This window comes from Pipistrellus kuhlii, unplaced genomic scaffold (assembly GCF_014108245.1).
Source record: "Pipistrellus kuhlii isolate mPipKuh1 unplaced genomic scaffold, mPipKuh1.p scaffold_m20_p_37, whole genome shotgun sequence".
NCBI lineage: Eukaryota > Metazoa > Chordata > Mammalia > Chiroptera > Vespertilionidae > Pipistrellus > Pipistrellus kuhlii.
The window spans coordinates 2,874,419-2,888,316 of record NW_023425537.1 but is presented as its reverse complement, the minus strand read 5'-3'; the positions used below and the strand labels follow the sequence as shown (position 1 = coordinate 2,888,316).

At 33.9% G+C, this 13,898-nt stretch overlaps 1 protein-coding gene across 6 annotated transcripts in view; it reads right to left on the bottom strand.

Moving 5' to 3' along the window:
* ABCA5 (ATP binding cassette subfamily A member 5) overlaps positions 1-13,898 on the bottom strand; it is a 54,326-nt gene that overhangs the window by 26,454 nt on the left and 13,974 nt on the right. For 5 of the 6 annotated variants that reach the window (XR_006739588.1, XM_036407693.2, XM_045570763.1 and 2 more), the window contains 10 exons: positions 13,148-13,336; positions 12,202-12,349; positions 9,692-9,860; positions 8,328-8,386; positions 5,579-5,689; positions 4,292-4,467; positions 3,676-3,795; positions 2,496-2,634; positions 765-855; positions 437-576 (listed from right to left, as the gene is read on the bottom strand). Coding sequence is in view for 5 of the 6 variants with exons in the window: in XM_036407693.2 (XP_036263586.1) it covers positions 437-576; positions 765-855; positions 2,496-2,634; positions 3,676-3,795; positions 4,292-4,467; positions 5,579-5,689; positions 8,328-8,386; positions 9,692-9,860; positions 12,202-12,349; positions 13,148-13,336 (1,342 nt within the window). In the remaining variant the exon portion in view is untranslated. Of the gene's footprint in view, positions 1-436; positions 577-764; positions 856-2,495; positions 2,635-3,675; positions 3,796-4,291; positions 4,468-5,578; positions 5,690-8,327; positions 8,387-9,691; positions 9,861-12,201; positions 12,350-13,147; positions 13,337-13,898 lie in introns of those variants that run through there. The other variant, XM_045570765.1, reaches the window with a different exon arrangement.

The window sequence follows — 13,898 nt, the reverse complement described above, 5'->3', positions numbered from 1 at the left end:
ATGGTTTAACATATAATAATGTATTTTATCATGAAATCAAGAAAAAGGAAAAAGAACTTGAGACATACACAATTATATATGTGGTATGTATATACATGTAAAAATATATGTGTATATATATGTCTATGTACACACACAAATCTTATTCTGAAGCCTACAAATATAGCAATTTCTTTCTTTCTTAACAAAGCAAACACATTTACCAAAGCTAACATATTAGTTTCTTGCATGCTGTTTGTAAAAAAAAAAAAAGAAAAGAAACATGTTAGCTAGTAGTATTTCTGATTTTCTAAAACAAAATAAAGTAGAAACAGATTATTAAATCTGGGCACCTGGGAGCATGTAAATATTACACAGAAAAGTAAAAAAGTAAACAAATCCTACTCCTAATGCAAGACCTTGGTGCAACCACCAAGAAATTGAAAGTAGGTAATACCTGCAAATTTGTCCATGTCCTTGAAAGGCAAGCTATACACAAGTTGCTGGTCATTCTGTTGTAATAAAGTAGCTCCAGGTACATGTTGTTTAACCAGAGAAGAGAGAGACTCTGTGGCACAGTATCTGTCTATGTACATGCTAGAGAAACAAAAAATCATATTTTTTTGTGCTTACTCAGTAAATAACCAAAAAGTAAACTCTGAATGCTTTAAAGTTAGTGCCAAAAAAGTAAAACTGTCCAAGGCACATTAGTACAAGCCCTAAGTATAACAACAATAGATCAAGAATATAATAGAGAATAGAGCCAATAAAGAATGGATAGATACCTCAGACGGTAGCCAATCCCCCATTTACTTTTGAGAAACATTGAGGAACCAACACATTTCAACATTCCTTGTGATATAACAGCTTTCCTATCTGCAAACAGAAATTTGCATTTCAAATTTTAAGTTAGTAACAGCATTAATAACTGGCAATCATATTTTATGAATTACTATATGAGAACCAATGTATTAGTCCAGTGGTCGGCAAACTCATTAGTCAACAGAGCCAAAGATCAATAGTACTACGATTGAAATTTCTTGTGAGAGCCTAATTTTTTAAACTCAAACTTCTTCTAACACCACTTCTTCAAAATACTTGCCCAGGCCCCGGTATTTTGTGGAAGAGCCACACTCAAGGACCCAAAGATCTGCATGTAGCTCATGAGTTGCAGTTTGCCGACCATGGTATTAGTTGATCAAATTATCACAACAACCTTTTGAGGAAGGTGCTAGATTATCATCCCCTGCTTTTTAGATGAGACCACTGAGGCAATGAGAAACTATTCAATTTGCCCACATTTCACATATTAAATGACAAAGCCAGGAATTGAACCCAACCAGTCTAACTCTTGAGTCTATTTTCCTAATACTGCTCCAAGTATCTCAGAGACTTCCTAAGATTTACTATGCAAGCACTTCCATGATTTCCTTTATAACCAAAGGTAAAAACATGACAAAAAAGCAACAGAAACAAAATGTTAGTTGTTTTAGTAAAGATACTAATGAAAAAAATGGCATGCCAAATTTATTAGATTATATTATAAGCAGAAAGTGATTGCTCTAGAATTTCAAACTCTTGGACTTCCTCAGTTATTAAAAACTAGTGGCCTGGTGCACGAAATTCGTGCACGGGAGGTAGGGGAGGTGTCCCATGGCGGCCTGAACTCTATCCAATCTGGGACCCCTATGGGGATGTCCGACTGCTCTTTGGGATTGAGCCCAAATCGGCAGTTGGGACCACTAGCTCCTAACCGCTCACATGCCTGCCAGCCTGATTGCTTCCAACTGTCCCCCTACTAGCCTGATCGCCCTCAACTGTCCCCCTACTAGCCTGATCGCCCCCAACTGCCCCCCCCCCCCGAGGCTTGACTGTCCCCAACTACCCTCCCTCCCCCCGCTGGTCTGATTGCCTCCAACTGCCCCCTGCCAGCCTGCTAGCCCCCAACTGCCCCCTCCCCCCTTCTGGCCTACTTGCCCCTAACCACCTCTGCCTTGGCCCCATCACCATGGCTTTGCAATCTGTAATTTGGGTACATGCTAGGCAGAGGGTGCCTATGTGACCAGTGCCCAGTGAATACCTTGGGAAGCAAGTCTCTAAAGAGCTTTCCTCATAGACATTTCACATGTGTTGCTAACAATTCATTGCTGGACAAACTGAGCACATTCTGTGTGACCACTGTGAGAGTTCTTGGAAGCTTGTGTCTGGTTTCCTCTAGACTTTGTCCCATGTGCCTTTTCCTGTTGCTTTTTTGCTTTGTATCTGACAGTTTCACTGTAATATATGCATGAGTGTGACTATGCTGAGTCCTATGAGTTCTCCCAGCAAATGATTAACCCTTGAATAGTCTGAGGGCCTCTTCAATACAAAAAAAATGTAACTTTTAAAAAAGGTTTAAACCTTTCTTAAGAGCACCAGCTTCCTTATTTATTCCTCAAAAAATTGACTTTTCTATGTCCAATCTCCCATTTGGCCCCATGACCTGATACTTCAAAAATAAAAGTAAAAAATCTTACCAGCAAGAATGTCAGCTTCATCCATGAAATGAGTACTAAACACTGTAACTCGATTAGATTTTCTGTATTTTAGAAGATTCCAAACAATATGACGAGAACAGGGGTCCATTCCAGCTGTTGGCTCATCTAGCAAGAGTATCTGTGTGAAACAACAAGGGGAGGGCAGGGAATCCTCATGAAACTAAATATACAAAACTTGTGTGAACTTAAAGCTTCCCCATTTCAAGTTATTATTTCTAACTAGAACTCTATCAGTTCTGAGTTTTTTGCTCATATTTGAGCCTAGATTTTAAAGTTATCAGTTTGGCAAATGAATATTTTCCTTGCTTTAATGATAAAAGACTAATATATATAAGGTAACATATAAGTATAATAAGGTAACATATAAGTATAATAATCAGATAAACTTAAAACAAAACATTAAGTAGATTATTTTTATCTGAACAATCAAATGCTGTAAATATAATAGCTGCTTGTTAGAGAAGCAATTTGTTTTAAACATATTTTCAATTTCAAAAGAACATGGTGGCGAAGGTTGGGAGAAAGATAAATGAACATAAAGCCAGAACCCAGAGCCGTCCCTGAGCTGCAGCAACAAGAACAAATGTGACAGGATGGTAGGGTCCCTGGATCTCTTAGCTGCAGGCATGTACCTTGCAGTTTTCTAGCACTTTGCAAAGGATTTTATCAGCTAGTTATGTTTCTAAGGATGGAGAATGGCACAAAGAGACACATACAAAAGTAAATCAGCAGGGCAGTGAAAACCAAAACAATTCTTTTCATTCTATTTTAAGAATTTTATTATGAACTATTATAGATATACAGTAAACTATAGAGAATAATAGAATAACACTGTTATATCCACCAGTGAAATTTAACAAATCTTACTTCTGGCCATATTTTCCTCAGATCTTTTTTTTAAAAAATAAAATTTCACAGCTGTATCTAAAGGCCACCCATTCCATTCCTCTTCCCAGTGGTGACCACTTTCGTAAAGATGTTATGCATCTTTCTGAATTCAAAATTAAAGCCTTATTACTATAATTACATTTATAATAACATACAGTGTTTTATGCATGTTTAAACTTCATAATGTGTGCGTATATACATCTTGCTACAACCTATATTTTTATTTAGCATAACTTAAATTTATGGCATCAGTGACACAATGTTTGTTTACCTTTGGATTGCCAAGAACAGCAATTCCTAAAGACAGTTTTCTTTTTTGACCACCACTTAATTTTTTAGCTTGATTATCTTTGATAGCCTGCATATCTAAATCCAGTAAAACCTTTTGCACCTGTAAAAGCAAAATGTAAACAATGTTATTTTTAAAAGCACACCATTTACATAATTATCACTATTAGTTTCTAAGTGTTCCAATTTTAATATCAGCCTTTAAAATGTTATCTTAGTGCAGAATTTAATTTTGACACATATTCATATGTACTTTTGAAATAACAGATAAAAAGGTTCCTGAAGGAAATGTCTGTTTTACTTTCATGTGATTTCCTGGGTAGTGGGGAAGGGAATCAGTGCAAAGGCTGTGTGTAGGGGGAGATGATGTGAAAGGGAAGGAAGAAAAGAAAAACCTATATTGAAGACTAGCATCCTCCAAATGAAACAAGGACAGTTTCACACGTGCAAAATCTTTACTCAAAATTCTAATTCTTCGTAAGGATTTTGTTTACTGACTCAAAATAGGTTTTTTACTTAGATTTTCAAGCGTATTTTTATTACAAAAGGCTGCTAATTTACAGGAAACAGAAGTAATGAATTCAATATGAATAACATACTTCTTGTATTATATTATTAGCTGGTATTCCTTTGACTGAAGCCAAAATGGATAAGTTTTCTTCTACTGTCAAAACGTCAAAGTGTATATCTAACTGTGGACAGATGCCAATCATTTTTCTTGCTTCAAACATTTCATCTATTTCTGAGACACTGTGTCCATATATCGATGCAAACCCTAAAACAAAATATATACATTCATATTGAATATATTAGGTATATATGCTTTAATATATTCACTAATAACTCAGTTACTTGTATATTAGACATATAAGAATTAATATAAATTTGGAAATTCAATGCACCCTCATTTCTATACTGTTGGTAATTTACTTCAACTTATAGTTCAATCTCTTCTTCCCTCATTTCCAGGACATATTACATAGTGGAAAGAGCAAGGAGCCAGAAGCTTCATTGGTTTGTTATTCACACTGATATTTCAGTAACTATATTCATTTCCAGGCATTAAACAATAGTTGAAAGAACAGAAAGATAAAAATATTCCCTTAACTAGCAGTGTGATCTTGAGAAATCACTTAATCTAAATTCCATCTTCTTCTCATATAAAATGAATACAAATATTTCCCACTTATGAATTGTTAAAACAATATGTTAATGTAGATTTATAGCAAAAATTATACATTCTTATATAAATATATTAATACAAAGCGATATAGTTATAAGTAAACTTAAATGTTAAACTACAATTTAAAAGATTCAGATTCAATACATGGAAATTTGGCCCTTTCTCAAAATAAAAATTGTATCTCTACTCTTTGTTTACTGTGGAAATATGGAACTGCCATATTGAATTCTAATCTACAGGGCAATCACATATAACAATTATATGTTTAAGGAATTGTTCTTAAAATTCTATTTTAGGAGATGGTATTGACATTTATTATTCTTTCCTTTTGAACTGTTGTCATATAATTAGAAATCTGGATCTATTTTCTCAACCTGAAATACGTTTTGGTCTCATTTAATATCCAGGTAATTACTTATTTATCCTTCCTTGAAAATGAAAAATCAACACACATACACAATCTGGTAAAATAGGTACAAAATTAGAACCTTTTTACTTTATGATTCATTTTTAATTTTCTATTAAAAACAAGCATATATAATAAAAAAAATAAAACACCTTTATAGACACAGAAGTTGGTTTCAAATCACTGATAAAAATCTATCGTACATATTTCAAGGATAATTATATTGTGACACCTTAGTTAACCATACTAATAAAACAAGTAAGATTTTTTTTTTTTTTTTTGTCAGAAAATTCTCACCATCAGAAGGTGGACATAGGCCACAAAGAATATTCATCAATGTACTTTTTCCTGTTCCACTGTGTCCAAGTAATGCAGTAATCTGACCCTCATATATGTCAAATGACAAATCTAGTTCAGGGGGGAAAGGAAAAGATTCAAATATAATTTTTATTTCTGTTGAGCTACACAAGATAATTCATACTAGTTAAACAAGTCAGTAAATTTAAGACAAATTTAAAGTTACCAGCATATGTACATGTGTTATGTTTAATATTATACCATAATAATAATTGTTATAGTAAGTAATATGAACAATAAGTAATAAAAATAAGCTTTTATTTTTTGTTGTTGTTATGCATTCCGATTTAAGAGGATGCATAAAATATTGGGGAAGATCTGTACATTTACTTTGGGGAATTTCCAAAGGAATTAAAATAGATAATAAAACAAAAGTTTCTTCCCAAGAGTATTCATAGGCATGTCAAGAAAACTAGAAATTGGCCAATAGCATAGGAATAGTTAACACTTGACAGATTCAATTTAAATAAGAGAAAAATGGAACAAAGTAATGTCATTGGATAGATGTGTCAATTATTGAAGGAGGACAGGAAACAGAGATCTGAAAACCCAGTTTCACATAGAGGGGCGGGGGAAAGAGGGCATATAGTTGTGAGAACACGAATCAGAGTTTATTCTTGTATTTTTATTTATTAAGCATTGCATTATTTATTCATATTAAGCTATAATCCTACTTTTGCCCACCCCTATAAGTATAGCCCTTCATTTAATGAAGGTGATCTAGGATTTAGTATCCCTAGAGAGCTGTAGGCCAGAAGTAAAAATGAATCATCTCTGGAAGATTATTTGCACAGGTAGGGTTCCAATATAGCACTCAGCCAAAAATAATCAGAGCAAAATAAGACCAAAAACCAACAGAAAAGATAAGCAATAAAAATAGATTTAGAGGAGATGTATATACTGGCACCATATGAGAAGATTTAAAATCATTAGCTATCATAGTCAGAAAAGAATTTCGCAAAGAACTAAAAACTACATAAAAGAACCAAGTGGAAAGACAAAAACTGTAAAAGATAAGTGAAAAAGATTTCAATAGCTTTCCAACTATAGGGAAAATCAGTGAATGACAAGAAAAGTCAGAAGAAAATACCTAAACTAGAGCATAGATATAAAAGTGTAAAAAATTTGAAAAAGAGATTAAAAGACAAATGGAATATAGTGACAATTTATAGCAAGTAACAAGAGAGAAAAATAGGACAAAATATTGTAAAAGAAATGACTGAGAATTCTCTAAAACAGAAGCAAGACATCAAGCCACAGATTTAAGATGCACTATACAACGCAGAATAAAGGTAAAAACAAAAACATCACCAATGTTGCATACAGTAAAACTGCTGAAAACCAAAAAACAAACAGAAAGACCTTAAATCAATAACACGTTAGTAGGTAAATGCAAATTAAACCTTGTTAACTTATCAGTGTATTCTACCACAACAACTAAAGTTAAAACCACTGACAATACCAAAGGTTGGTGAGGAACTGTCATACATTCTGGTCATAGCAAACGAGGATACCAATTTTAGAAAAATGTTCCAGTTCCTACTGGAACAAAGTTAAACATATGACAGAGCAATTCTACTCATGACCTAGATATTCTACTCAAGTATAGTCATGCACCACTTGATAGCCATATATTCTGGAAAATGCATTATTAGGCAATTTCGTCCTTGTGTGAACATCATAGTGTACTTATACAACGAGCTATACTCTTATACCACTGGCAGTGCAGATTTGTTGACACCAACATCACCACAACACCAGTAAGGCTTTGCGCTACAATGTCACAAAACTACCATGTCACTAGGTGATAGGAATTTTTCATCTCCCATTTATAATCTTACTAGAGGCCTGGTGCATGAAATTTGTGCACAGGTAGGGTTCCAAGGCCTGGCTGGTGATCAGGGCCATCTCTGGGGTGACTGGCAGGGTTATTGGGGGCCCCTGCTGGCTGGCCTGGTACCACTTGCTTGCCAGCCTGCCCCGCCTCCTGCCACCACCTGCTGCCACTGCTGGTCACCTCCCTCTGCAGGGTGACTGGTGGAGCGATTAGGGTGGCCCTGCTGGCACCCGCCTTGGCTGTCCTGGAGTCTGTGGGCAGGGGGAAGCTCGTGCATTGAGCATCTGTCCCCTGGTGGTCAGTGAGCATCATAGCAACCAGTCATTCTACTGGTCTTTCCACTGTTCGTTAAATTTGCATATTAGGCTTTTATTATATAGGATGGGACCACCTTCATATATATGATCCTTCCTGTCCTCTCCCAAGCAGCTTACTCTGTCTCTGTAAGTATATGCATAAAGTATATATGTTCTGTTGGTTCTGAAGAACCCAGACTGACCCATTGCTATATAACTACAATTCTCAGGGCAGCCCCTCACAAAAAAAGAATTATTACTCACAAAGTATCAATAGTGGCGAGGCTGAGAAACCCTGTGTTAAGCCAAAAGAAAAAAAAAAAGCAACTAATCTATATACTCATGCATAATAATAAAAGAATAGTTGAATATTTTTCATCTTAACAGTTATTACTTTTTCCTTTTACTACTTTGATGTTAGTTGTATTATGAATATTAATCACATAAATAAATGTTAAGTATCCCCAAAGGAAAAAGAGAAAATTGTGATAAAAAAGCTTAAATTTCCCACAAATTATTTTTCCATTTGTAGTTTAATACTAAGAAAGCTACTTACTTCTCAAAGCCTCCACACTGTCACCTTTCTTTCTGTAGGTCTTCTGAATACCATTGATTCTGAAAAAACACCATTTTCTACTTTAAGTATTTAAAGCAATTTATAAATGTGTGTTTCCAGGTACATCTTTAAATCACATCTGTCATATTTTTTAAGAATAATAATGAAGTACCTACCTACTAAAATAATTAATCAAAGAGAGTTAATAATAATGATAAAAGCATTTGTAAAAAAACAAACAAAATACAAGACAAAAATATAGTATCCCTCTCCATTTTAGATGTCATTCATTCATTTTTCATAAGCAAACCTCTAAAACAAAATGAAGCATTTAACTCAAGTAATTTAGAAATTTCTTTTCATCTTTGATACTTCTCTGTTTGCAACTAATCAAATACTTGATTTTAGACAGGTTAAAAAACAATATATCAGCACACATTTCAAACTGTAAATAAATGTGAAGTTATTCTCTCATTCCACTTTAAATGTTTTAGATATTTTACAGAATGGTTTTATTAACCAGTTTGAGTTTTACCCTTGAAAAGGCAGACCATTCGCCCACTAATTATATCCCAAGTATTTCCTTCTCCCCAGATTTTATACATTTTTCTTAAACTGAAAGAACAAATTACACTTCACTTTTTTTCTTTCATTTTTCTTTCTGCTCTTTTTCTCATTATTTTTTAATTTGGTTTTGACTGACCTAGCAAGAAAGTGATTAATCTCTTTGGTTCTTAGAAATTAAACAGATATTCTAATTATGACACAATATCTAAGGGTCTATGAAATTAACAGAGCACAATTTCATATGTTTTACAACTTAGATTAACATATCCTGAATTATAGTTAATACATATTGTCTTAATCCAATACCGAGAAAGTTTAAAACAACTTAATTGTGTAAACACCCGTTTTATTACTTTAAAATCTTTTCCTTAAGATGAAAATTTCAAACCTAGCAACAACCTTATTGTAAAACACATGTGTCAAACACAAGGCCCGCGGGCCAAATCCGTCCCGCCAGGCCTTGCAATGTGGCCCGCACTGCGCTGTCATCACTGCACTCCGCTGCGTTTCCATCACAATGACAGTTTATGACTGTTCAGTAAACCATTCGGCCCGCGATTTAGGCTGGATTTTAGATTTTGGCCCCTTCTCTGATTGAGTTCGACACCCAAGTTCTAAAAGGTCGCAAAAAAGGTAAGAACTTAAAAGTTCTTTTTAACACTGTTTTAAAAATCATGAAATGTGTACCAAATCTCCTAAGATAAAATATTTACACAGCTTATTTTAAATATAGGATTTAAATGTGGAATGTTCCATCAGCAATTCTTGTACCTAAATTGCCAAAAATTAAATCATACCTTATGGCTTCTTTTCCTATAAATTCTGAAGAAACAGGCTCAACAATTTCACTAAAACTAATATTCCCATTAACATTGCCCTCTGATAATTCTTTATAATTTCTTTTGTTCTTTGACCAATATGATGGCTTCAGAAAATATAAAGATGATCTTCGTAAGCCAAATTCCCCTGAAAAATAAAAAAAACTGAATTATCATAACGAACTTTCTGAAAACCAGTTTTATAATCATAAAGGCAATATGTGAAATATATAACCTCAATCTTGTTTAGAGATAAAGTACTAAGTCAATACTGATATATAAAATCAATAAACAGTTTCAGAGTTGCTGAGAGGGCATGGAGTGTAAATGTGAGTAAAGCACATTTTTCCCTAAAGGAACATAAATCTGTATGAGTACACGTATACAAAGTGGCTAAAACACAATGCAGAGTGTGAGGCATGTCATCCACAATGCTAATAAGAGTCAAGAAGAGGAAACATTTATATCTGGCTAGGGGAAGTATTTTGAAAGCTTGAATGTATTATCTTAGAGAGACTATGAAAACAGGAATTTTTTAGAAAAGTTAATATAGTTCATAGAGAAGACATTTTAGAATTAGGAGAATAATACATCAATAGGACAAACACAGGAAACATATATAGTAGACAGTGATAGTTGCCCACATAGCATATACCCATTTCCCCCATTTTCTTCCCCAAAACTGACACTTTAAGAATGTCCACTCCTAGACGGCCATGTTTCAAAGAAATCTGATCCTAATTACCCAGAAGATTCTAATCGATCTAATCATTTCTTGACATGCTCTAGTGATTGCTATTGCCCCAGCCATAAGCATGTAACCAATCAGACAGAAGCAGCAAAGGGCTTAGTTGGGAGAAAGTTTCGCCCTCCCTCTTCCACTGGCCATGAAACAAAGAAGAATAAAACCCTGAGGTCATGAGGAGAGCAAATCTGCCAAACTAGAGACTAAGCTGGCAAAAGCATGGGGACAGTGGATCCCAGATGACATGGTTGAGCAAGTCAAACAACTTGAAAGCCATCCTATCTCTGGACTTCTTTGAAGTAAAAAACAATTGATTTCCTTTTTGTTTAAGCCAATAAGAAACGATTTTCTGCTATGAGTAGCTAAAAACTATCCAATACACTGGATATGTGTTTAAATAGGTAAATAGGACTGTACTAATGAATATTAAGTTAATATGGAGAGGGTGATTAGAAGAGATTAAATATATACAAGTATTGTGGAGGACATTAACATATAATGAGTTTCTATTTAACTAGAAATATCTATTTAATAAGGATATGCCCACTAAGGATTTTGAGTGGGTAACTAACCTGATTAAAGGAAATACTGAAGTTCTTAGACTTAAGGTAAGTAATTAGATGAGAGTCTATACTAGTGCTACCTAATACAACTTTCAGCAATGATAGAAATGTCTTATATCTATGCTGGACGTTATGGTAATTAACAGGCCATATGTGGCTACTAAGCACTTGCAATGTGGCTGTGCTATGAGGAAATGAATTGCTAATTTATTCTACTTAATTTAAATTTTAAGTCACATGTGTTTAGCAGTTACCATATAAAACAGTGCAAGTCTAGAACACAGACAAAAATAATGAACTCAAGGGGAAAAGTAATAAGGGTACTGGGTGTTGCATAATATTTTGAATCTATAGGCATTTGCTTTATCAGTGATATTCATCTCATGGAACACATAAACTAATTACTAGAATTGAGTGGCACATCCAAAAATGTTGTATCTTTTGTTGGCCAGACCCCCCCAAAAAAGGTATAGTTTTGATTCATTCACACTGGACATTTTGTTCTGTTGTTGTGTTGGCTGTTGTTTTATTTTGACAATCAAAGGGAAAAGAAGTCAGTGTATCTGACTAAATAGGGAGCACACCCATTGAAAATTGCTGCTACGGATGTAGGATAGAAGATGAGGGGAATGGTAGGAGTTATAAGATTGCTTCATATTTTAGACCGTAGAGGGTAAAATTATGAAACACTTTAGCCAAAGAAGACTGAGATAGGGAAGTACCAGGCTAAGAAGTTCAGTTAGGGACTCAAACCTTTTAAAACAAACTGCTCTTGCCCTAGCCAGTTTGGCTCAGTGGCTAGAGCATTGGCCTGTGGACTCAAGGGTCCCAGGTTTGGTTCCGGTCTACAGCTCATGCCCAGGTTCTGGGCTTGGTCCTCAGTGGGGGATGTGCAGAAAGCAGCCAATCAATGATTCTCTCTCATCATTCATGTTTCTATCTCTTAAATAAAAAATATATATATATTTGGGGGGGGGGAAATTGCTCTCTTTTTACACAATTTTCTTGTATTCACTACTGGTTAAGACACAGGTACAAAATATATTTAATTAAAATTAAATTAAAAGCTTTAACAATGAATATAAGTTGGGTGCTTTGGCTAATAAAGAAACAAAGTTAAGTTGATCCTATTGGACAAAACTAAAAATCTTTAAAGTTAAATCCAAAAACTATGTCCATACCTGGAATGACTTGATCAAGATAAACAGCCAAGAGGACATAGAATATACTATTAAGTATTAGCATGATAATAGTAATAATTAGAGGATATGGACCTTCAGTCAAATTATAAAATAAAGCACCTTCATTAACATCTTCCAAATGCATGACCTGGAGAACAGAAATACCAATTTTATTATACAAAAATGATTAAAAAAAAATAAGCAAAAGTTACTACTAAGAATTACTTCTTATATCCAGAGTGACAGTAATCAAATTGAGCCTTTTAACAGATTAAAATCTACCATGTTAGTAACATAAATTTATAAGGAAAACAGTAAGAACTTTACCAAACTCTTAAGTTTATAACAGCAATCCCTTTCAATCATATTGTTAATGTGGTGCTTCTAAAACTAGTATACATCCACTCCTGGGGTATTGAATTATAATACTATCAGTTATCAAATTAAATAAAAATAAAGTATGATATTATTTAGGTGAATGATAATCCCATGAATCCTGGACCAATAATATCCACCAAGTCTACTTATTTTACTGCTATAGTCATTAAATATTTGTTCTGCTCCACACACAATTTCCTCCAGACACACATCTGAGATTATTTTACAACAGGTAACAATGTAAGCAGGCCATAAGCAATCTAAATTACCTGACACCTAAACTAATCACTTCTAACAAACTGAGTTATTATTGCAATGAACTAGACTGCTGAGATATACTAACAGAACCAGGAGAATTTACAAACAGGTAATATAAATGAACAAATTAAAATGGAGAAAATATAAATGAAACCAGTATACAATGTTCTCCAGCATTCAAATATTTCTTTCTCAGATTTAAATTTAATGTTGTGTTTTTTTTCTTTCAAATCATGGTAGTGTAACAAGCTGCATGAAGCTGAACAGAAAAGACAACATTTAGTGAAAGCAATATAAATATGCCACCTACCTGTGCAATACCAATCAAAAAAGTACACTGACAGAAGGGACTTAAAAGCCACACTAATGATTTGGGAAAACTCTCCATGAGGACTATCAAAAGGCCAACAAATCCAAAAGCCACAGTGACTAAAAATTCAACTATTCCCACATGTTTTGACTTTTTAAACAGAGGTGTCAGCATTAAAGCAAAAAATACCTATAAAATATAAACATTAAGTTTAATGCACATTGTTCATATACATTGGTATTAAAGTACAATAATTTATAAATGCTACAGTAAGATATTTTATTTTCATACAAATAGAAATATACTTTTAAAAATTTAAACTGACAAACTTAAAAACTGCTTATTATCTAGATAGGAGGCAAACATGATCATCTGTAGTCTACAGAAACCATAACAGCTATGTGTTTCTGGAGTTAGATGTATACATACATGAACAAAACAATAAATCAATAAGCTTTTAAATATAGACCCCATCTTTAAAGTTTTGTTTCGATATGAAACAAAACACATTAAAAACTGGGCAATTATGTAGAAAAGTGTATGAGTGATATGTAAATTATTATGTTAAAGAAAAGAAATGATAGTGAAATATTTATAACTGGCACAGCATGGGTATATAAGCCAACCAAGATGGAAACTGGAACCACTTAAAGCAAAGGCTGGTCATTAACAGTCAGCATTCAGCCAATATACTGAATGGACATCAACACTTCCCAAGATCTTCATTTACAAAGACATATCTTTATACAAC